Source organism: Protopterus annectens, chromosome 4.part0, assembly GCF_019279795.1.
Source record: "Protopterus annectens isolate FY-2018-M chromosome 4.part0, PAN1.0, whole genome shotgun sequence".
Taxonomy (NCBI): Eukaryota; Metazoa; Chordata; order Ceratodontiformes; family Protopteridae; genus Protopterus; species Protopterus annectens.
In genome coordinates this window covers 925,376,971-925,402,531 of record NC_056733.1, presented here as the reverse complement: position 1 = coordinate 925,402,531, position 25,561 = coordinate 925,376,971, and the positions used below count along the sequence as shown (strand labels likewise).

At 43.9% G+C, this 25,561-nt stretch overlaps 1 protein-coding gene across 1 annotated transcript in view; it reads left to right on the top strand.

Moving 5' to 3' along the window:
* RAB35 (RAB35, member RAS oncogene family) overlaps positions 1-25,561 on the top strand; it is a 703,423-nt gene that overhangs the window by 424,811 nt on the left and 253,051 nt on the right. Inside the window, exon 4 of the mRNA XM_044068901.1 lies at positions 2,668-2,792. Within this exon, the coding sequence (XP_043924836.1) occupies positions 2,668-2,792 (125 nt within the window). The remainder of the gene's footprint in view (positions 1-2,667; positions 2,793-25,561) is intronic.

Below are 25,561 nucleotides of genomic sequence, written 5' to 3'. Positions count from 1 at the left end.
AAGCTGTTATGGATGTCATTTTGGAGGCCAGGAGGCCCAACACCAGGAAATCTTATTCAGAAAAGTGGAAGAGATTCTGCGCCTGGAACCAGGCTCAAAGCAATTGACCCTCTTGTTCCAAATATTCCTCAGATATTACAATACTTAACTGAGATGCTGGACAAAGGCCTATCCTTTTCATCCATTAAGATCCACGCCTCTGCCATCTCAGCTCATTACAACACGGATCCTCCTATTTTCTCTCATCCATTACTAAAACAGTACCTCAGAGGGGCTAAAAACATAAGACCGCCCCGGAGAGCACCAACACCAACTTGGGACCTCAACTTTGTCTTGGAAAAACTAACTTTACCTCCTTTTGAGCCAGCCAATTCAGAAGAATTAAAATGTGTCATGGAAAACTGCTCTGCTTCTGGCAATAACCTCAGCACAGAGAGTCTCGGAGTTACAGGCACTAATGGCAATGGAACCTTTCATCATTTTTCATCAGGACAGGGTTTCTTTAAGAACAAAGCCTACATTTATGCCAAAGGTGATATCCAGTGTGGCTCTTAACAACTATTCACTTGCCAACATTTTATCCAAATCCCCAGAATAAATGGGAGAGACTTCTGCACTCATTGGACGTACACCGGCAGTCACGCTTCTACTTGGACAAAACAAAAGCTTTCAGGAAAACTGAGCAATTGTTTGTAGCATATGCTGCATTGTCACAGGGAAAGGCTATTTCAAAGCAGACCATTTCAAAGTGGATAGGACACTGTATCCGTTTCTGCTGCACACAGCATGGAAAAACTGTACCTAGCAACATTAGGCCACATTCCGCCAGGGCAACAGCCATTTCAACTGCCTACCTTAGAGGAGTACCTACCAAGGATATTTTGGAAGCTGCAACTTGGAGTTCAGTGCATACCATTACACCAAGCATTACCACTTGCCTCTTTACTCTAAATCCAAAGCTGGCTTTGCCACTGCAGTGCTGCAGGGCCTCATAGATACCCCGAATCCTTTATAGATCCAGCCACCCAACCTCAGCTTTGGGATTCAACCCAAGTGTAATGACTGCAGCAGTGAAACACGATGAACATAGTACAGTTTTGTACCTACCATAAATGTAGATGTTCGAGTGTATTCACTGCTGCAGTTCAGGTTACCCTCCCTCCATCCCCACTTTCTTGGCTGGGACTTATCTATACCTTTCTACCCTATACAACCTATGTGGTGTATTTGCTTGTAACTGAAGGTATGTTTTCATTTTTTATGTATGTTTTATTAGCAATATGTATTGCCTACCTATTTGGGGGCACCGGACATCTGGGGCAAGAAAAACTGAAGAAAATGGCGTCTGCTGCATCTTATACACCCCTGGCGCACTGACGTCAAGGAAGAAGCGACAGCAGCCGACGCCAGACAAAGACTTTGGAACTCTGCCGACTGCGGGGACCGCCTGACGGCAGGATAACCCAAGTGTAATGATTGCAGCAGTGAATACACTCTAACATCTACATTTATGGTAGGTACAAAACTACTTTCTCTAATGTTTTGGAGTTGGTCTTTATTGTAAAGCCAAGATTTCCACCATCCTGGTGGAGCTGTGAACCTTGCACAGTATATAGGTAGAGTGGGTTGACATGTCCGTGTTAGCACTTCTATATTTCTTCTCTGTGTCCTGTCTGCATGCTATTTTGATGCATTCAGGCCCTTGCAGGGGGCCTACAAAAAACACACTCATTGCTAAGCATTTCATATCTATTCACGCCTTGCTACATGAGATTACACATCCTGGACGCTCCCTACATATGTGACTTACGGTGCTAATTGCTGTGGTAATAACAAGCTGTCAGTTGCTCAACAGGGTTGCACGCTCATCTGTCATGCTGGGTTCTGTCCTGAAACATTTATTTGGGATTTTGATTCCAGTGTTTGCAGTGCATCATTCAGGAGTTTTTTTTTTTTTGGGGGGGGGGGGGGTGATATGCGAGTAGCTGGATGTGTTGTCATTGGATGAAATTGTATAAATCAAGGTACTTATCTGCCCAAGTTCATGGATGCTTAAGATTACATGGCAGGTAATGAAGAGAGAAAGGGAAGGTACGATGCCCTGTCCATAGTTCCCCAGTCCTTTAAGTACTACCTTGGAGTCATTGCAAAAAGGACAGATGCCTGACAGAGCCAGTGAGATCAACCTAAAGAAAATAAGTATGTGCTACAGTACTCTTTCTTAATTCAGTGCACACTTTCGTGCTACTGTATTCTTCCTTAATTCAGTGCACACTTACGTGCTACAGTATTCTTTCTTAATTCAGTGCACACTTACTGTTTGTAACAGGAGTTAATTTACGCAGGAAGTATAAGTAGCTTCTAATAAATTACAGTAATGTGCAGGATATAATGCTCTCTTAAAACACAAGTACAGACTTAAAGCTTTTGGGTGGCCACTTGTGGTGAGGTAACAAATGCAGAACAGCTTAAATAACTGTGAGATCTGTAACATTCCTTTCTACATGAGGCATAAGGTAATGGCCGCACCCTCATAAAATTATTTGGTAGAGTAGAAGGGGATATAAAGCGTCTGGGGGAAGGTGTGAATACAGTAGCATATAATTTCTGAGTTTTAGATGCTTCTTATAAGACATGGCTAGCTAAAATAATTCTTGTCTCATGCAGGTATTACAGAGGCACTCATGGTGTAATTGTGGTCTACGACGTTACCAGTGCAGAATCGTTTGTGAACGTCAAACGATGGTTACATGAAATTAACCAGAATTGTGATGATGTGTGCCGCATATTGGGTAAGTGTTTTATCTTTGAGAGGGGATGGCATGGTTGGGGGTTTACAGGTATTGAGTTATGGCCTGGTGACTCCTGTTATGTGCCAGTTTTTTTCTGCTGATGGGTTAAGCTTGTCACTTAACAAAATGTACAGCTTTTTAAGTTTATATGTTTATGTACAGATACACACTTATGTATGTATATATGCATGTGCATGTGTGTAATGTAAATATACTGCAAAACTGTTCTGTTATGGTTTGTCTGTGTTCTAATGTTCAGTATCCAGCACGTTATAGAAAAGATTGCATTTGTGACATTGTGGTTTTTTGAAGCAGTTTTTTTTTTTCCAAGAGACTGCTGTTGCAGTTATTTAACCCACTGATATGAGATTGTGTCCTTTGACAACTTTTGCATGCGTAACATTTCCGTTGGAATGAATTTTGGTTGTTGGAAGAATGACTCTCCTCCTCAAGAAAAGAGGAGGTGAAATTATTGGTATATGGTCTCCTACTGCAAATCCCAAAATACCCAGAAGACAAAAGTCTGACTGTAGTAGACTGCATGTCAAGCTTGTCCTGCTGCATGCCATGTAACATGCTTTTGGCATGCTGTTATTGTCCTGCTGCATGCCATGTAACGTGCTTTTGGCATGCTGTTATTGTCCTGCTGCACGCCATGTAATGTGCTTTTGGCATGTTGTTATTGTCCTGCTGCACGCCATGTAACGTGCTTTTGGCATGCTGTTATTGTCCTGCACGCCATGTAACGTGCTTTTGGCATGCTGTTATTGTCCCGCTGCACGCCATGTAACGTGCTTTTGGCATGTTATTGTCCTGCTGCACGCCATGTAACATGCTTTTGGCATGCTGTAGTTGTCCTGCTGCACGCCATGTAACGTGCTTTTGGCATGCTGTTATTGTCCTGCTGCACGCCATGTAACGTGCTTTTGGCATGCTGTTATTGTCCTGCTGCACGCCATGCAACGTGCTTTTGGCATGCTGTTATTGTCCTGCTGCACGCCATGCGACGTGCTTTTGGTATGCTGTTATTGTCCTGCTGCACGCCATGTAACGTGCTTTTGGCGTGCTGTTATTGTCCTGCTGCACTCCATATAACGTGCTTTTGGCATGCTGTTATTGTCCTGCTGCACGCCATGTAACGTGCTTTTGGCATGCTGTTATTGTCCTGCTGCACGCCATGTAACGTGCTTTGGGCATGTTGTTGCAGCATATGTGCTAACTTGCATGCGTGTCGCTGATGCATAGTGCTACTATAAGAATATGCATTCATAAGTCTTCCTAATTTTGCTACACATACAGGTAGCATGCATACCAGTATTAGTTCACAAAAGGTAACATGCACACGTGGTGTTCGTTAATACATGTACTTAACACTTAGGTTGTCTGTGAAGGGTAGAGCGACAGGTTCCTTTCATTCAGTTTGCATGTCAGCATGCTGGTGTCTCAATGATAAGTAGTTCATCCCCTAACACATGCTGGTGTCTCAAAGATAAGTAGTTCATCTCCTAAAGTATTATGCATGCATTTCCCCTTTTGTTCCAGACCTCCCCATCCTTTGTGATGGTGATGATATACGGATTTTAGATTCAACACACCAGAAGTCCCTTGAGCAACTTCAAGTTGACTTAGGACAAATGATGTGTGGGCTAACGGCAGCCTGGTGCTTTTAAACCTGAAGAAAAGGTTGTGATTTAGTACAGCACATGGGTAAAAGTAGGTTACTCCTGAATGGACATCTGCTAATCTCACTGGGGAGGTGATTGCTCTGACCTTTTGTGTTGAGATGCTTATGAGCATGGTTGAACCTTACCCTGAATTTAGACTCCCATGTGGGACATGTGAAAGCCAAACTCAATAAGATGCTGTGCTATTGTTTAGAAATCTCCAGATTTCTAGGAGTATGGGAAGCTGTAAGCAGAGGAGATTGCAAATAGACTGTGCCCCCCCCGTCATAGTTAGCATCTAAGCCACAAACTTATGTGACATGCAGGTATCGTCAAAGTCTTGTACGCCTGTTACTGTTACCTGTATTGAAGCATCATTGCCATATTCTTAAGAGAGCAGACTAGGTGTCCAGTAAAGAAATGGAAGACCTGTGTCTTTCTGCCTGCTGTGCAAGTTTTTTTTTTTTTTTTAATACATTCATTAACCTGGTAAGCCCACTGAGCATGTCTTTTTCAGGAGTGATCCAGAAGCTTTGATTGATTTTTAAGTGAATTGCTCAGCCACATAGTTTGCAGTTGGTAATTGAGGGAGTCGAACTCTGGGGGTTACAGGAAGAAGCTCATTAACAGCTCATAATGGACTTTATCCCTCAGAGCTAAACTGCCACAGTCTTAGGTGTCTTGACTGCTGTTCATTCTTTGCTAATAAGCTTAATATGAAGGCTGTGGGCTACACATTTGAGGTCACACACAAATGGGGCCGTAGTGCAGCAAAGACTGAAACTAAAAAACATTGTCCTCTTTCACTTGTGGTTCTTGGCCAGATTAGTGGGAACGGGCTACTTTTCTGCAGTCAAGTCGACTGTTGCCTGCTCATTTTAAGGATAGAGTTGTATGTAATATGTTAACTGATTCCCTCTCGCATAAATCTTCCAGCTACTTCCACATGTATTGGACTTAAGGCCTACCTTACTGGTTTTCTTCTGCTAAAATACAGTTAAGTGTTCTCTGCCTTGGATTCTTATAAAAATTATCTGCTCTTTTTATCTCCAAATACAAATTTAGATATGAGATTTTGTACCTGTATTTGTTTTGTTAAATTTTGTTGTGGTTCTGATAGCATAGAGGGATAAAGACATGATTATGGCCCAGGTAACCTGACTTTGGTAAGCGACTTGGGGGGGGGGGGAGTGATGAAGAGCTGTGCCCATGCTGTAGAGGGTGGCAGAGTAGGGCTTCTACTGCCACACTGCCTTGAAGGAAGGGCAGAGTTGTGGTATACATTCCTGGTGGTGTCTTGTCGGCTCAGTAAGCAACCACTGGTTGGTGGCCTTCATTTGCAATTGTGCAGGAATGTGCACTATCAGGGGGAAGGCACTGTGGGTTCAAACATGCTGTGGATAGCTTGTCCTGCCAGCCCAGGGAGGTGGAATTGGTCCATGTAAAAACTCTTAGCACTGTGGGTTCAAACATGCTGTGGATAGCTTGTCCTGCCAGCCCAGGGAGGTGGAATTGGTCCATGTAAAAACTCTTAGCACTGTGGGTTCAAACATGATGTGGATAGCTTGTCCTGCCAGCCCAGGGAGGTGGAATTGGTCCATGTAAAAACTCTTAGCACTGTGGGTTCAAACATGATGTGGATAGCTTGTCCTGCCAGCCCAGGGAGGTGGAATTGGTCCATGTAAAAACTCTTAGCACTGTGGGTTCAAACATGCTGTGGATAGCTTGTCCTGCCAGCCCAGGGAGGTGGAATTGGTCCATGTAAAAACTCTTAGCACTGTGGGTTCAAACATGATGTGGATAGCTTGTCCTGCCAGCCCAGGGAGGTGGAATTGGTCCATGTAAAAACTCTTAGCACTGTGGGTTCAAACATGCTGTGGATAGCTTGTCCTGCCAGCCCAGGGAGGTGGAATTGGTCCATGTAAAAACTCTTAGCACTGTGGTTTCAAACATGCCGTGGATAGCTTGTCCTGCCAGCCCAGGGAGGTGGAATTGGTCCATGTAAAAAGTCTTAGCACTGTGGGTTCAAACATGATGTGGATAGCTTGTCCTGCCAGCCCAGGGAGGTGGAATTGGTCCATGTAAAAACTCTTAGCACTGTGGGTTCAAACATGATGTGGATAGCTTGTCCTGCCAGCCCAGGGAGGTGGAATTGGTCCATGTAAAAACTCTTAGCACTGTGGGTTCAAACATGCTGTGGATAGCTTGTCCTGCCAGCCCAGGGAGGTGGAATTGGTCCATGTAAAAACTCTTATTGCCAGATACCAGGCAGGGAATAAGCATCTCTCAAGTCTGCCTGTCTGACAGCTCTTCGGGATGGTTCTTGCCCCTTTTCTGTACTGGGGTAATTCCATACTGTCGGGAAGTAGAGTCTGATGGGGGAAAGTTTGATGGTTAGCAAACTTGGCAAAAGGTACCAAAAATGTGATTGTGTCATAAGTTCGTTGTTATTGCATTGCTGTTACTTGTACATGTGGCAATATTGGGACTTGGAGCCCTGTATCAGCATGCATATTTTGAAACTAGATCTATTACCACCTGTAACATGATGTTCCATAACAATATAATAACAGCTGTGAATAATAATTGTACTGTGATGTAATTTATATAGATTTAATTTCAACATTTGACAGGGTTGTACACAAAACACTGATCAGTAAATTAGAACAACTGGGTATTGATTTGCTTCTTGATAACTTGAACAGCTGCATGGCTTACAAGTAGGACATGGCAAGTGTCATACAGCAATTGGACAGGTGAAATTCTTGGTTGCAGTTAGGGTGTCGTACATGTCTCTGTCCTAGCCCCTTACTTGTGTAGATTGTGCCTTTCAGACCTATATTTTTCATCTGAGCTTTGTTCTACAGTCTGTATGCAGATGACCTGAAAGTGGGTAAAACTGATTACATGTGTTAGACATGGCATGTCTGCAAAATAACTTGACTAAATTGACCATTTGGGCAAAAGAGAATAATATGCGGATAAATACATCCGCTTAATGCCAGAGCTTTGGCTGGCTAACCTCTACCTGAAATCAACTGGACGTAGAAGTGAATTTAAGTACACTTTTATCTACTCTTTGGCATATAGTACTGTATTTAATGTATTTATTTGTGTTTTTCACTGAATATTAACTCAACTGAAGTTGTGGCCATCTCTCTACAGTTGGTGGCTTTGAAATTGCCGCCCCTCTTGTAGATTTGTATTTGGATACTCCTTCTGGGCCCATCTCATTTGCTCACTCAACTGAGTGCAGTGAGGTCATATTCTGATTTCAGGCACTCCTACTATGTGCAGAGAGAGCATTTGGGGAAGGGCAACCCCTGTAGCCTCTTAATCTGCTCTGCTCCTTCCCTCCAAAAAAAAAAAAAAATATATATATGTATCTTGAATATTCATCTGCTCTTACTGTAACTGTCTTAGTTGCTCTTCTGTGTGCTGTTATCTGTTCAGTCGCTCTTACTCTGCACTTATTACCGCTTGTTAGTAGCCTTCTAATTTACTGCCTTCTGCACTTGTTTTTTAGTCATTTGTTAATTCAATTGCATTTATTTGAACTGTATTTGCCATAGTGTTGATGCACGCTCAGGTGTGCTGGCCTGCACTACGATTTGAATTGTATTTACTGCTGTTTTAGCTGCTTTTCTGTAAAAAAAAAATTCTAAGCTTGTTTCCTGCCTTTCCTGTAACTAGTCAAGTCCAGATACAGACTTGCTGTATCCAGGACTGTTGGTAAGCTTCTGAGCCCCCCAAACCTTTTTGTGTTGGAGGGAAGCCTTCTAGCTTATCTACCACGGGAAGGGTGGGTTTTGGCCCTGAAATTGTAGCTCATTGGCCGTTTGGGCAGTTTTTCCATCTTTTTCTACTTTCTGGTTAAACGCCCGTTTTGCATTTGGTTCCCGCCTTTCTTATAACTAGTGAAGTTCAGGTGCAGATTTGCTATATCCAGGACTGTTGGTAAGCTTCTGAGCCCCCCAAGCCCTTCTGTGTTGGAGAGAAGCCTTCTAGCTTAGTGGGAGTGGTAAGCACTAGGTAACCTATCTACCACAAGAGGAGTGGTTTCTGGCCCAGAAATTATAGTTTATTGGCCGTTTGGAAAGCTTTTCCATCTCTTGGTTATGTTAGGTTAGGTACCTTTTGTGGTCTCTCCAGCTGCTGAGCCCCCAAGCCTTTCTGTGTTGGAGGAAAGCCTGCTAGCTTATCAGTGGGAGTGGTAAGCACTAGGTAGCCTATCCTCCACGGGAAGACTGAATTTTGCCCCAGAAATTGTAGTTTATTTGTCCGTTTGGGCAGTTTTCCATCTCTTTCAACTTGCTGGCTTAAAAGCCTACGTTTGTACTTGTTCCCCGCCTTTTCTGTAACTAGTTTAGTCCAGGTACAAATTTGCTGTATTCCAGGACTCTTTGTAAGTGTCTGAGCCCCGCAAGCCTTTCTGTGTTGGAGGAAAGCCTTCTAGCTTATCAGTGGGAGTGGAAAGCACTAGGTAGCCTGTCTACCACGAGAGGAGAGGTTCTCGGCCCAGAAATTGTAGTTTATTGACCATTTGGACAGTTTCAGTCTCTTTCAACTTTCTGGTTTAAAAGACCACATCTGCGCTTGTTTCCCATCTTTCCTGTAACTAGCCTACTGGGTAGTACTAGAAAGCCTTAAACTGATACAAGCCTTTTAGCTTAAGAGAGAGACTTTGGAGTGATTAAGTATCAGTTTTCTGTACTTTTTTGCTGTACTTAACTGCTTTCCGCCTAAACGCAGATTTTCCAGAGTTTATTGCGGCACAGTGGTGCAGCGGTTAACGTTGTCGCCTCACAGTAAGAGGTTCTCCGGTTCGATTCTCGGCTGGGGTGCCTTCTGTGTGGAGTTTGCATGTTCTCCCTGTGTTCGCGTGGGTTTCCTCCGGGTACTCCGGTTTCCTCCCACATTCCAAAGACATGCATTTGGAGCATTTCTCCCCGGGCCTCCGCTGAAAACAGGATCTGTGGAACCTAGTCGGACATTCCCGGTCAACAAATGTTAAATAAAATAAATAAAAATAAATAAAAATAAATTATTGCGATTTAAAAGCTTGTTTTTTTCACATTGTACTTATATGACTGCCTGCACTTTTAAAAAGTTTTTTGTTTAAATAATTTAACTCTTGTAGACTACACACTAAAGTGCGATAGCCTTTTCTGATCATTTGTAATAGTTTAAAGCTGTTTTAAGTGTATTTTTTTTTACTGTTTTTCCCTTATCTTTTCAAGAAAAAACAAAAAAAAAAAAAAAGAAGAAAATTCCTTGTTTCCCGCCTTTCTAAGCTAGTATAGTCCAGTTTTCAGGCTAGTGCTGAATTCAGGGCTGTGATATTAGTTTGAGTTGCCCATACCTTACTTGGATAGAAGGAAGTTTTCTCTTCACCTGTGAGAGAGGGGAGCTTTGAGCAACCTATCTGTCCCTGGAGGAGTGGTTCCAGCCCAGAAGTTAGTAGTTTATTGGCCATTTTGGGCTAATTTATCTTTCATTTCCCTACTATAAAAAACACATTTGCACAGTTTTGCGCACCGGGCAGTGCCGGTTAGCTACGTTTAAATTATTCCCGGCTCCACTAAGTCTCCTGTTCAGTTTTTCCCTTGAAACTAGTCTAACTCTCAACCTAAGCACTCAAAAAGCATCTTACAGCCCAGAACTTGCTCAGACCTAATAGCAAGCACTAATATACCCTGAAACTGATTGCCCAGCAGGGCAAGGCTCTTTATTCACCCCTCACCAACCAAGCGACTAAGGAGCTCACCCTACTATTCAGGCATGACCAAAGGGCAACTTCAGGTGCACTCCCCAGTTCAGCTGGTGAATCTGGGTATCCTGAGGCAATGTTACAACTGCCTCATGTACACAGAAAACCCTCTCCTCCTACTACAAAACACTAACGTATGCGAGAGATGCAATTATACAGCCAAACTGGAAGCTAAGCTGTCTCCACCCAAGACTGGAACAGATGGTCAAGAGGCGAAGGTTAACATTTGCACCACAACTCCAGCCGCACACAGACCTACTTAAAACAGCACTGGCAAAAAATACACACAAATACATAGTCATACTCAGAGGTCTAAATAAAAACCTGCAAAAGCATCAGAGACCTCAAAAGCAGACACCCAAACAACCTGCACCTCCCATCACAAACCAGACAACACATAAAACACAAAATCAGTGTGCCACACAATCACAGCCCTTAAGGAGAAATAACATAACTAACACACTAGTAATAGGTGAGTCTGTAGTCAGGCACACTGACGTCCCACTCACTAGGCTGTACAAGCAGAAGGTTACTGTTAGCTGCCTGTCGGTAGCCCGAATCCGCCACATAACACAAGCACTAAGGTCACTGCAGAACAAGTACAAATTTGACTTTGTCATTGTTCATGTTGGTGTGAATGACCTGAGACGTACCTCCCTGGACTACATGAAAAGGGACATGGAAGAGCTCTCTGATCATGTAGTCCAGGCTGGTATGACCCTGACCCTGAGTAGCATCCTGCCCTCGCCAAGAATGATACCTCAATATAAAGAAAAAAATGATCAATTTCAACAATTGCCTAAGCTTCTTGTGTCATTCAGAGGGGATCCAGTGTCTGTCAGCCTGGGACGACATGCTCGACAAGCCATGTTGCTTTGCAAGAGACTGTTTGCACCTGTCACCCCTAGGCTTTCGAATACTGACCAAGGCTCTTGCTGCCCCCGTAGTGCCTTTTTAGGCAAGGCTCAAAAGTAAAAGTCAATCCTACCTCCGTAAACAGCAAAATTAACAAAAAACTGAGGGTTATGCTACTCAGTGCCAGGAGTTTAAATCTCAAAATGCATGTGCTCGAAGCACTCCTCAGTATGTAGAACGTCAACATTTGTGCAGTAACTGAAACCTGGATGTTCATCGTGTTACACTGCTGCAGTCATTACACTTGGGTTATCCTGCCGTCAGGCAGTCCCGCAGTCGGCCAGAGTTCCAAAGTCTTGGTCCGGCGTCGGTTGTTGTCACTTCTTCCCTGACGTCAGTGCGCCAGGGGTATATAAGATGCATCCGATGCCATTTTCTTCAGTCTTTCTTGCCACGCGGTGCCAGAAGCAGTTCGCAAGTACTGGTCGGCCGACTTCTGAGATTTTCAAAGTCGAATTTCAGATCTGAAGTCTTCAATAAAGCTAAGTACCCCGTTGGGGAAACTTTTTTTTTCTTACCTCAGACCGATGTCAGAAAAAGTTAATAATTGTATTTCTTGTGGGAAGCAAATACCTCATAAGGACTTCCACTCTTACTGTATTCCATGCCTAGGCCCTGATCACGATGTCACTAGTTGTCGGTTTTGTGCTAGATCTAACAAACGCACTATAAAAAGACGTTTTAATTTTGCTTTGCACTATTTTGGCCGAAGGTTCAATTATACTATGCCATCGGATCAACAGACGACCGCAATTCCGAAAAAACGCAAAGACAAGGATAAAGACAGGCATCCCCGAGGTCCAAAACAGATGACGAAACCTCTTCTAGGACTGTTGCCGGTTCGCCAGTTCTCAGTGAGGCGCTTTCGCAGCCCCTGACACCTGCTACCTCAGAGCCACAGGCCGCCTCCGACTCTAACGTGGAGACAACTAGGCCTCTGGAAACTCAAGGTATTGGGCCTACAGAAACTAATCCCTCAGATGGATCCGGAGCTGCTGAGCAGGCATCGGCTTCTGAGGGTGTTTTCAGACCTTCACAACTTACCATTAAAGCAACAGCCAAGACGAAAGTACCATTAAAGACAAAGAAGCAAGTACAGCATTCTCCTGGACAGTCCTCCATGCCTAAGAAACAGATGCTTAAAATGGCCGAAGACCTCATTACTCTAATCAGGGGTTCCCATGCCCCCTCCCGAGAAAAAGCCTAGGCAGGCTACAGACTGATTCCTCTGATCAGGTTTCCATTTCCTTTGATTCCTCTTCAGACCAAGGATACTCTCTACCCCCCTATGAGGGCTCTGATGCTGAAGAATCTATCCCTTCAGCCTCTCCTCCTGAGGATTATTCTTTTGGGGAAACTTTACATACCATGAGGGAACATTTCCATTGGGAAAATCAGAATTATTCAGAATCCAAGGAAAGGCTCAGGGATTTCCTTTTATTGCCTCAGTACAGGCCCCTGGCTATTCCGCCTGTGCTAGATATTGTGGATGATGTGTTCTCTGAATCCAGCGTATCTCCTGAGTCTTTGCCCCCTGCACCAGCCAAGCCAGATAGGTATTATAGAGTCCCTGACTCTCACAAGTTTCTTTATAAAAACCCTTCTGCTGATCCAGAAACTATTTCCCAGGGTCCAAGAGGGGTTAAGGCTTCCATTGCAAAAAATCCAGTACCCTCTGACAGAGATTCCAGAGCTTTGGATAGATGGGGGAAGAAAGTTTACACTTCTGCAACTTTAGCAGTAAGGCTTTAAATTGCCAGTTTCACATGCTTAAGTACCAACAATATGTAATGGCTCAGTTAAAACAGAAAATGCTTGCAAGCTCAGAAGCTCCTGACTGTAAAGAAATACAGGATTTATTGCATGCAGTTGAACAGGTGGGAAAACATACTCTGCAATGTGGTTTTGATTCCTTAGAGGCCTCTTGTAGAGCCGCAGTTACAGGTTCTGTGATTTGAAGACATGCTTGGTTAAAAGAACAGAGTTTACCTGATTATTGGATGCTCCTTTACAGCATGATACCTTGTTTGGTGTTAAGGCAGAAGAGGTGTTAAAGAAAATGGAGGATAAAGCTAAATCCATGCAAACAGTCAAGGATTTCTTACAGGTACAGCCACCTCGATTTAGCAGAAATTGGCCAACAAAGAATTGGTCCTTTCCAGTGTCAGACAGGCCACAGAGAGGCAGATACAGATGCCCAAGAGGCAGATCTCAACCCCAAGGCTCTAACAGACAACGACAGTGGGGCACCTCAACCCCAAAGGGAGGTGAGGACAAGTCTCAACCTTACAGGAAACCGTCCCAATGACTTCCGCCTTCGTACGCCAAGCACTTCCCTTTTGGCAGCCCCCTTAGGGGGAAAACTAGCACTTTTCTCAAAACTGGCAAACAATCACCCAAGACAAATGGGTTCTAAATATTGTGTCTCAAGGTTACAGGTTCCACTTTCATACTTTACCAAGGCTAAAAGGAATGCCAGACCTGCCTCAAAATCAATGGGCAGAGGCACAAAAGCAAATTTCAGCCCTCATGGACATGAGAGCTATTCGAAAAGTACCACAACAGGAACAAGGACAAGGATTTTACTCAAGACTCTTCCTGGTCCCCAGAAAGGACAAGGCCTGGAGGCCCATACTCGACTTTTCAATTCTAAATACTTACCTGGATATTCTGAAATTCAAAATGTTGACATTACAGTAGCTTCTACCCATGCTGGGCAAGAAGGCTTGGCTTGTTACACTGGACCTCAGAGGCATACCTGCATGTCCCTATCAGACAAAATTGCAGAAGATACCTCAGATTCAAAGCTGGTAAAATTCACTACCAATTCTCTGCACTGCCCTTTGGCTTATCTACTGCGCCCAGGGTCGTTACAAAGTGCCTGTCTCCAGTAATTGCATTTTGCAGACAAAAAGGAATTCAAATATATCCATACCTGGACGACTGCCTCATTCAAGCAGAGACAAAGGACATTCTTCTACAGCATCTGGCATTTGTAAAAAGGTTGCTAATTTCTCTAGGGTACACAGTAAACAAAAAGAAGTCAAAACTAGTGCCCTCACAACAGATTATATTCCTGGGTGCCAGCTTAAATACAACAGCCCAGATGGCTTCTCACGCCAGACAAACAAATTCAACTAACTCAATATTTTCAATTACTGGCAAAAAAGTCGCCCTGGGATTCATGACATTCTGCATACTACTAATACCATATGCCAGACTGCATATGAGGAAATTACAATGGTACCTAAAAAGTGCTTGGACTCAACACTCTCACAGTTTAGAAGCAGTAATACCAATGATTCTCTGCCTACAACAGGAGTTTTGATGGTGGGCACAGGCATGTCACCTAAACAAGGGTCAGCCTTTTACCCTACCCACAGCCAGGCAGACTCTAACAACAGATGCTTCGGATTACGCCTGGGGAGCACACATGGCAGGAAAATGCATTAAGGGCAGGTGGACCACAGACCAGATGCATCTTCACATCAATCAAAAAGAGATGTTGGCTGTTCAAAATGCCCTAACAGCTTTCAAGGACCTTCTGCATCCAGAACAATTATTATTAAAGACAGATAACACCACCGTAATGTGATACATAAACAAGCAAGGGGGCACTCATTCTTATCCCCTGTGCAGGCAAGCCATGACCTTGTGGAACACAGCTCTAACGTATCAAGTTCATCTGCAAGCACAATTCCTGCCAGGAAAGAAAAAATACTCTGGCAGACGATCTAAGCAAAAATATCATGGACCATCATGAATAGAAATTGAATCCACAAATCTTCAGCATGGTAACGCAAAAATGGGGATGCCCAGACATAGATCTTTTTGCCTCCCCACTGAATTGCCAACTACAAAAATTCTGCACAAGGACTTATCACATAACAAGCATGGAAAGTGGATGCTCTCTCGTTCAGGTGGAAAAGCCTAAAACTTTATGCCTTCCCACCACTGCCTCCCCTTTCAAAGGTACTCCTAAAAGCCAGACGAGAAAAACCACAGATGATCCTGATTGCTCCAGACTGGCCACGCCAGCACTGGTACCCAATCTTAAAGAACTTAGCTGAAGGCCCACCATGGATTTTGCCTCAGATTCCACACCTTCTGACTCAACAAAACAATCTGATCCTGCACTGTCAGCTCAAAACCCTAAACCTGGCTGCATGGCAGATTCATTGGTCAAGCAGGCAACACCTCTCTCTAAAGCTGTTATGGATGTAATTTTGGAGGCCTGGAGGCCTAGCACCAGGAAAGCTTACTCAGAAAAATGGAAGAGATTCTGCTCCTGGAACCAGGCTCAAAGCCTTGACCCTCTTGTCCCAAACATTCCTCAGATTTTACAATACTTAACTGAGATGCTGGACAAAGGCCTATCCTTCTCATCAGTTAAGATCCACGCCTCTGCCATTTCAGCACATTACAACACAGATCCTCCTTTATTCTCTCATCCCTTGCTAAAGCAGTACCTCAGGGGGGGCTAAAAACATAAGACCACCCCGGAGAGCACCAACACCAACTTGGGACTTCAATTTCGTTTTGGAAAAACTGACCCTGCCACCTTTTGAGCCAGCCAATACAGCCGATCTAAAATTTTTATCATGAAACATACTCTGCTGCAGGCAGTAACTTCAGCACGAAGAGTCTCAGAGCTACAGGCATTAATGGCAGTGGAACCTTTTATATTTTTTCATCAGGACAGGGTTTCTTTAAGGACAAAACCCTACATTTATGCCAAAGGTGTTATCTAGTGTGGCTCTTAACCAAACCATCCACTTGCCAACTTTTTATCCAAACCTCCAGAATAAAGGGGAGAAACTTCTGCACTCTTGGGACATACACAGGCAGCTACGCTTCTACTTGGACAAAACAAAAGCTTTCAGGAAAACTGAGCAACTGTTTGTAGCATATGCTGCAGGATCACAGGGCAAGGCTATCTCAAAGCAGCCTATATCCAAATGGATAGGACACTGTATTCGTTACTGCTACACACAGCATGGAAAATCAGTCCCTAATAACATTAGACCACATTCCACCAGGGCAACAGCCACTTCAACAGCCTTTCTCAGAGGAGCACCTACCAAGGAAATTTGGAGGCTGCAACTTGGAGTTCAGTGCACACCTTTACCAAGCATTACCACTTGCCTCTTTACTCTAAATCCAGAGCAGGATTTGCCACTGCAGTTCTGCAGGGCCTCATAGCCAATCCTAACTCTTTATAGACCAGCCCCCCCAAACTTAGCTTTGGGGTTCTACCCAAGTGTAATGACTGCAGCAGTGTAACACGATGAACATAGTGCAGTTTTGTACCTCCCATAAATGTAGATGTTCGAGTGTTCACACTGCTGCAGTCCAGGTTACCCTCCCTCCATCCCCTCTGAACTAGCTGGACTTATACCTTTCTATCCTTTACAACCTTTGGGGTGTATTTGCTTGTAACTGAAGGTATTGTTTTTATTTTATATGTACATTTTTTTATTAGCAATATGTATTGCCTACCTACTTGGGGGCACCTGACATCTGGGACAAGAAAAACTGAAGAAAATGGTGTTGGATGCATATTATATACCCCTAGCGCACTGACGTCAGGGAAGAAGCGACAGCAACCGACGCTGGACCAAGACTTTGGAACTCTGGCCGACTGCGGGACCGCCTGATGGCAGGATAACCCAAGTGTAATGACTGCAGCAGTGTGAACACTCGAACATCTACATTTATGGTAGGTACAAAACTGTACTGTCAAGGCTCCAGATAACATCCCAGCACTACTGGGCTACAACTCATACCACACGTTTCGGCCACAGAACACGGACTGAAACACAAAAGGAGGGGGTGTATCCATATTCATCAAGTATACCTACACCTCCAGGTTAGTGGCGCAGCATGATACCTCTGAGATCATCCATGCCCAACTAACATTGGGCAAATCTGCAATGCAAATTGTGGCCTGCTACAGATTACCCTCCATGACCCAGGACCACCACTCCACTTTTCTGGAGACACTGGAAAAAATGAAGGTCCTACCAAACATCCTGCTGTTGGGTGATTTAAATTATCCTACCATTCTCTGGGAAAACTACTAGAGTACAAATTCCCAGGCCCAGCGCTACCTGGAATTCATCAACTTAGACGCCCTGGATCAGCTGGTAAACTCCCCTGCCAGAGGTGAAAACATATTGGACATGGTCATCACTAACATGGGCAACAGGTGTTCCACACCGGAGGTCAACCCGTCACTGGTTAGATCAGACCATAAACTAATCACTCTGGATGTCCACACCCCACCACCACCCCCAACTAAGGTAACCATAGTAAAAAACTTTTCTAAAGCAAACTTCACCTTACTTAAGACAGCGGTGGTAAGTTTCACAGCCCCCACGCTAAATGATAATGCTGCCCAAGATGCAGAAGCCTTTACAAATGCACGGTATGAACACCTACAAGGATTCATGGATCGTGCCATCCCTAGCAAAACCAAGACTCACTTCCTCTACGAGAAGGAAACCAATTTGGTGGACCCCTGCAATAAATAGGCTGTACAATAGGAGGAGGAAACTAGTTCAGAAAAAAAGCAAATCCCAAGAAGGAAAGACATCCCTGATCAGTATCAGTAAGAAACTGAGGTCCCTCATGAAATCATCCAAGGCTAACTTCGAAAGAAAAATAGCCAAGGATTCAAAAGATAACCACAAAGCCTTCTTTAGCTATGTTAAGAATCTAAGTGGCAACTCGCAGATATGCACTGAACTTCTGCAAGATAGCACAAAATATACTGAACCTACTGATGCCAACATCCTGGCAGATTCAGTACAAACTTCACCTCCAAAAGGGCCCACAACAATACCAGAAAAGTGTAGTGTCCCAAACATCACAGACGCACAGGTGAAAACAGCCCTTTCAAAAGCCAAAAACACAGCGTCAGTGGGACCAGATGGTGTCCCAGGCTGCGTCTTGCACAACTAACCCCCCACCTAAACACGCTGTTCAACCTCAGCCTCTCCACAGGCTACGTGCCCATAGAATGGTGCACAGCAACGGTTATTCCTCTCCACAATGGAGGGGCCACAACTGACCCTGGTAACTATCGCCCCATAAGCCTGACTAGCCTGGTCTGCAAGGCTATGGAGCGCATCATCATGGTACTCATTAACAAAGACATTGGGAACCTCCAAACACTTGACCCAACCCAGATGTTCTTCATTCCACATTGCTGCAGTCCTAACTATTGGGGTAGTCCGCTGTCCAGTCGGCCCGAATACCAAAGTATATGGCTGACGTCGGTCAGGGCGCATTAGACTGACGTCAGTACGTCAGGGTACTAATGCGCATGACCGACGTCATATCCTCAGTCTTTTTTGCCGCATGGTCCGATGCAGAAGCAATTTTGCGAGTGCAGGTTGGCGTTCTGAAAGTTTCTGAAGTCAGAGTTTCAGACCGAATCAAAGTTGGCTAAGTACCCGTTGGGGAATATTTTGGTTTTTCTTGCCTCAGTATTTAACCGGATGTCAGAAAAAGTGAATAACTGTATTTCTTGTGGGAAACAGATACCTCATAGGGATTACCATACTTTGTGTATACCTTGTTTAGGGCCTGAGCACGACGTTGTTGGATGCCGCTCTTGTGCTAGATTTAACAAACGCACTATTAAGAGAAGGTTAGACTGTGCCAGGTTAGTGTTTGGGAAGCGTTGTAATTATAAAATGCCGTCGGATGCTCCGGCCGCTTCGCTAAAAACGCAAGGACAAAACAGCAAAGCCTAGAGTGGAAGAACCGACAGTCCCAGACGTCGGTTCTTTAGAGGGCTCAGTGGAGCCAGAGGTTTTGCCAGGTGTTTCTTTGGAGTCTCAGGGAGAGACTTTACTGTTACAGGATGTATCCTCTCAGGAAGTAGGCCAGGCTGAGGGGGCTTCTCAGGTGGCTGTTCTTCCCTCTCTTCCTAAGGTGGTCAGAGCCTCCCCTTCTGTTTCCAAAGCTACTTTGAGGGGCAGGCCGAGTTTTGCTTCAGTGGGGGTTTCTCCTAGTGCTTCAGGGTCTTTGCCTAAGAAACATATGCTTAAAATGGCAGAGGATTTGATTACTATGATAAGGGGTTCTATGCCCCCTCCTGATAAGAGGCCTAGGGTGGAACCTGAGTTTGAGAGTTTTGAGCAATGCTCGGAGGCTTCTGAGTCTTCGGCTGAAGACTTGCAGGAGTACCCTCCTTATTCTGATTCTGATGTGGATGATTCTACTCCTTCAGCTTCCCCTCCTGAGGATTTTTCATTTTCAGAGACTCTGCATTCCATGAGGGAGCATTTTAAATGGGAAGGTCAAGATTTCTCTGATTCCAGGAAAAGGCTTAGGGAATTCTTGTTTTTACCCCAGCATAGGCCTTTAGCTATACCTCCTGTTTTGAATGTGGTGGAAGATGTTTTTGCAGAGGCTTCCTTGAATCCTGATTCTTTGCCTCCTGCCCCAGTTAAACCGGATAGGTATTATAGGATGCCTGAAGCTCATAAGTATCTTTTTAAGAGTCCTAGGGCAGACCCGGAAACTGTCTCTCAGGGGCCTAAAGGTGTGAAGGCCTCAGTTGTTAAAAATCCTGTCCCTCCTGATAAAGAGGCAAGGGCTTTGGATAGATGGGGAAAGAAAGTGTATACTTCTTCCACTTTAGCCATGAGGGAGTTGAATTGTCAGTTTCACATGTTAAAATATCAGAATTATCTTCTTTCACAGTTGAAATCTAAGGTGGATGCTCTGGCGGAAGGCATTGAGTGTAAAGAGTTGCAGGATTTAGTTCATGTGTCTGAACAGGTGGGTAAACATTCCTTGCAATGTGGTTTTGATGCTGTGCAGGCCTCCTCCAGGGTGGCTGCCACTGGTTCTGTTCTTCGTAGGCACGCCTGGTTGAGAGATCAGAATTTAGCTGAGCATGTTAAGACACGGATTTTGGATGCTCCCTTGCAGTCTGATGTGTTGTTTGGTTCGCCTGTAGAAGCAGTTTTGAAGAAAATGGAGGACAAGGCTAAGTCTATGCAAACTGTTAAAGATTTCTTGCAGGTGCAGCCTCCAAGTTTAGTAGAAATTGGCCTGCTAAGGGATGGACTTATCCTGCTTATGATTCCCAGTCTAGGGGTAGGTCTAGACGGGGTAGGGGCAGAGCTCAGGGTTCTTTTCGGCCTAGAACAGGGAGTTCCCCTGCTCAGACTTCTGGTGAGGGCAGGGGTCAGTCCTTTCGTAAGCAGACCCAATGACCTGCCTTTTCAGCTGCCAGTTCATTCTCGCCTGGCAGCACCGTTGGGAGGAAGACTGTCTCTTTTCAAAGAAAATTGGGATTTAATTACCCAAGACAGATGGGTTCTGGATATCATTCACCACGGTTACAGGTTTTATTTCCATACCTTGCCTCCTTTCAAAGGCATGCCAGACATTCCTCCTCTACAAAGACAAGAGGCTCACAAGCAAATTTCTCAGTTACTTCAAATAGGGGCCATTCAGCCGGTTCCTGTGCCAGAAAGGGGCCTAGGATTTTATTCTTGCCTGTTCCTAGTACCAAAGAAGGGGAACACGTGGAGACCAATTTTGGATTTATCTATCCTCAACACTTATCTGGACATTCCCAAGTTCAAAATGTTGACGTTACAACAGCTTTTACCTCTGCTGGGCAAAGATCACTGGATGGTAACTTTAGATCTCAAGGAAGCTTACCTTCATGTGTCTATAAGACTAAGTTGCAGAAAGTATCTGCGTTTTCGAGCTGGAAATTCTCATTATCAGTTCTCTGCATTGCCCTTTGGCTTATCTACTGCGCCCAGAGTATTCACAACGGTTCTGGCTCCAGTGATAGCTTACTTCAGGCTAAAAGGAATTCAAATCTATCCTTACTTGGACGATTGCCTGATTCTGGCTCAAGAAAAGGAAGGCCTTCTACAGCATTTGGAATATGTCATAGCAGTGCTAAGATGCCTAGGGTATTCTGTGAACGAAATAAAGTCCAGTCTAGTACCCTCTCAAGACATGTGCTTTCTGGGTGTGAGACTGAATACAGCAGCCCAGATGGCCTCTTTAACCCCGGACAAACAAAAGAATCTTTCCAGTTACTTCCATCAACTATCTCTTCAGTCCGGGCTGACTGCAAGGACAGTCCTTCAAGCCTTAGGGTTCATGGCATCTTGTATTCTGGTGCTTCCCAATGCCAAACTGCATATGAGGAAGCTACAATGGTATCTCAAAATGTATGGACACAGCACTGCCAGGATTTGGACACTGTCATTCAAATAATACCTTGCATTCAAAAGGAATTTTTGTGGTGGGCTCAGGAATGTCACCTAAACAAGGGACTCTCTGTGACCCGGCCAGAGGCGAGTCAAATTCTAACGACAGATGCCTCAGACATTGCTTGGGGAGCTCATCTAACTGGAAAGTGGATACAAGACAAGTGGCCTGCCAGACTACAGCATCTACATATCAACATGAAGGAGATGTTAGCAGTCCAGTTTGCATTAATGGCTTTCAAGGAGTTACTTCTTCCAGGGCAGGTGTTGATTCTAACAGACAACACAACTGTCATGTGGTACATCAACAAACAAGGGGAACACATTCTTACCCATTGTGCAGGCAAGCAATGATTTTATGGGAGACTGCGCTCAGCTTGCAACTAACTCTTCAGGCAAGGTTTCTGCCGGAGCACAGAACTCCTTAGCAGATGTGTTAAGCAGACAAATCATGGATCCCCACGAGTGGAAACTGGATCTTCATGTATTTCAAAGGTTGACAGTGTCCTGGGGAACTCCAGACATAGATCTGTTCGCTTCTCCACTAAACCACCAGCTGCCAAAGTTTTGCACAAAGAGGTTTCATCACACAGCTTGGAAAGTGGATGCTCTTTCTTTCAGTTGGAAAAATCTTCATGTGTATGCGTTTCCACCTCTGCCTCTTCTTCCAAAGGTGCTTCTAAAGGTCAGACAAGACAAGCCAAGGATGATTTTAATAGCTCCAGATTGGCCTCGGCAGCACTGGTACCCATTACTGAGGAGTCTGGTAAAGAAGCCTCCATGGCCTTTACCCTTGATTCCACATCTGTTGTCTCAGAAGGACGGTCGTCTGCTCAATGTCAAGCTTCACTCTCTTCATCTAACAGCCTGGCATATTCTGTTTTGAAAGACAGCAGGTCTCAACTTCCTCAACAAGTTTTAAATGTGATTATGGAAGCCAGAAGACCTAGTACAAGGAAAGTGTACGCAGAAAAATGGAAGAGATTTTTATTTTGGACTGCAGCAAAGAATTTGGAGATTTCAGAGCCTAATTTGAGTGTGGCTCTTCAATATCTTACTGAGTTATTGGACAAAGGTTTGTCTTTCTCTTCCATTAAGATTCATGCTGCAGCAATTTCAGCTCACTATGATTGTGACCCACCATTGTTTTCACATCCTTTGTTCAAGCAATTTCTTAGAGGGGCAAAGAATATAAGACCCCACGTAGAGCTCCTACTCCTGCTTGGGATCTCAATTTTGTGTTGGAGAAACTTACTCTACAACCTTTTGAGCCTGCAGCTACTGCTGAACTGAAATACTTGTCATGGAAGACTGCTTTTTGTTGGCCATTACTTCTGCAAGAAGGGTTTCTGAGTTACAGGCCCTTATGGCGGTTGAGCCTTTTGATTTTTCATAAGGATAGGGTATCATTACGTACTAATCCTTCCTTTATGCCTAAAGTGGTTTCTAGTGTGGCTTTAAACCAAACTATTCATTTGCCTACTTTTATGCAGATCCCCAAAATAAAGGGGAAAAGATTTTGCACACTTTAGATGTACACAGGCAATTGCGTTATTATTTGAGCAGGACTAAGGATTTTAGGCAGTCTCAGCAGTTGTTTGTTTCTTTTGCTTTGAGTTCTCAGGGCAAGCCTGTGTCAAAACAAACTATTTCTAGATGGATTGGGTGTTGCATTTCATTTTGTTATTCCCATCATGGCAAGGAGATTCCAGCTGGGATTAGGCCTCATTCCACTAGGGCTACTGCCACTTCAACAGCATTTCTGAGGGGGTGGCAACTAAGGATATTTTGGAGGCAGCTACTTGGAGTTCAGTGCATACTTTCTCTAAGCATTATCACCTTCCTCTCTACTCTAAGTCTAGGGCTGGTTTTGCCACAGCTATTTTGCAGGGCATGTTGTCAGTTCCTGCTTCCTTATGATTTGCCAGCCTCCCTTACCTCTGCTTTGGGATTCTACCCAATAGTTAGGACTGCAGCAATGTGGAATGAAGAACATAGTACAGTTTTGTACCTACCATAAATGTAGATGTTCGAGGATCCACATTGCTGCAGTCCAATTTACCCTCCCTCCTTCCCCTCTGTGTTTAGGGGTGGATGTGTAGGTGAGGTTATATTCTGCTAATTTTGTATATTTTGTATATATATATTTTGGTGCAGGTATGTTGGGAGTGTTTGGTTTTTGGCCTTATCTTTTCAGGGTCTTCTGACATCTGGGGCAAGAAAAGACTGAGGATATGACGTCGGTCATGCGCATTAGTACCCTGACGTACTGACGTCAGTCTAATGCGCCCTGACCGACGTCATCCATATACTTTGGTATTCGGGCCGACTGGACAGCGGACTACCCCAATAGTTAGGACTGCAGCAATGTGGATCCTCGAACATCTACATTTATGGTAGGTACAAAACTGTACTTTCTGCTTTAAGGGCAGATCATGCCTACTAAACCTGGTTGACTTCTTCGAGACAGTCACTAAGGCCATAGACGAGGGAAAGGTGGTTCACACAGCCTACCTTGACCTCGCCAAGGCTTTCAACACCATTCCCCACTCAGGTATTACAGAAAAACTCACCAGCCTGAACACAGACCCCTATGTCACTATATGGGTTGCCAACTGGCTTACAGACAGAACTCGCATGGTAAAAATAGCGGGCTCCAGGTCTGACTCTAAACCAGTCACAATTCTGCATACATTGTTCCTACATTTTCCATTTTATTTCTATACAATTTGCTCCTTCCCTTTTATAAAGATCCCACATATAGTTTATTTCTGTTACAAAAAAGAAGTACTTGTTAATATGCAATAGCCTACAGCTATTCAGTTCAATACACAGACTGTCAAGGATTCTGGATGCAGACATTATTAAAGTATCAGGATACTGGAATATCTCAAAATAGAGAGATATATGCACAGATACAAACCTTTTTATCTCCTTAAATTAGAAAAAAATAATAGTTTGGTTCATACGAATTTCAAAGCTTTCTCAGCTTTTAATAAAACGCAAACATATGTAAACAGATAAAAAGTTATGCACATGGGAGGATAGTTTAAAACTTTCTCATGTGTCAATGACATGGTTTGTGTTTGCTTGAAACATCTCTGAGATAAACTTGCTGAAAGTAAAGTACAAGGTGGTTGTTGTGTCTTTCGACTTTTCCCGGTTAGGGGTCGCCACAGCGGAACTCCGGTCCGCTAATGATTGGCAGTAGATTTTTATGTGCTGAGTTACCGGCCCTGATGCACAACCTCCAACGAAGGTACGCCCATTCATGCATGTCTCCACACAGAAGACGCTCTAGCTGAGAATCGAACAGGACAACGTCTTACTGTGAGGCGACAATGCTACCGCAGCACCACCACCGTAGTTATATAACTTAATTTCATGGTTACATGATTAAAAGAAACATTTGCAATTTGCTTGCTAAGCTGTAATAAAATCGTAGTCAAGCTGTTCTTTTCAGAGAAAAAATATGAAACTGTCACATACTTTTAAGCTAAAAATATATTAAAGTGAGGATTAATAAACATTAAAATAATGTCTCCACTACATTATGTATAGGAAATTCAGATCCAGTATCCCCACTCAAAATAATAATTTCCTTAGTTACAAACATTTGCTGTCTCAACACTTCTGAAAGAGTACTCTGTAGGGAAATTTTAAAATCTGCCAACTCCTTACATTCCCAAAAACGTGTTCCCATTTATCTTTCATCACACCTCTAGCTTTTATCTACTTGAGGAAAAATTCTCTGAAGTCTGCTTAGGGTATAAAAGAACCTATGCAAGCAGTTCCAAGCAAAAAAAAACTAAACTTTCTGGACTTTGATACATACTTGAGAGCCATACAGACGTCTTCTCACTGTTACTTTGTAAATTGCCTTTCCAGTCTCTCTCCATTTTTTCTGATCTCCTCCGATTGAGTCTTATAGTAGCCATGCACTATTTTATATGGCATTCTAATTGTACCTTTTTCAATAGCAGCCTCTGTTCTAGACTATTAAAATCTCAATCAATCTCAACCAGAGTTGGTCTTTTGCTAATGACTCTCTCCTATCCCTTTCTTGCATTTACTCTGACCGTCTCTAACCTGTAGTCCAGACTTCTTGGCTTTATTCCACTCATCACTTTTCACTGTCTAATTATTTCTTGGTTCCTTTGCCAGTTT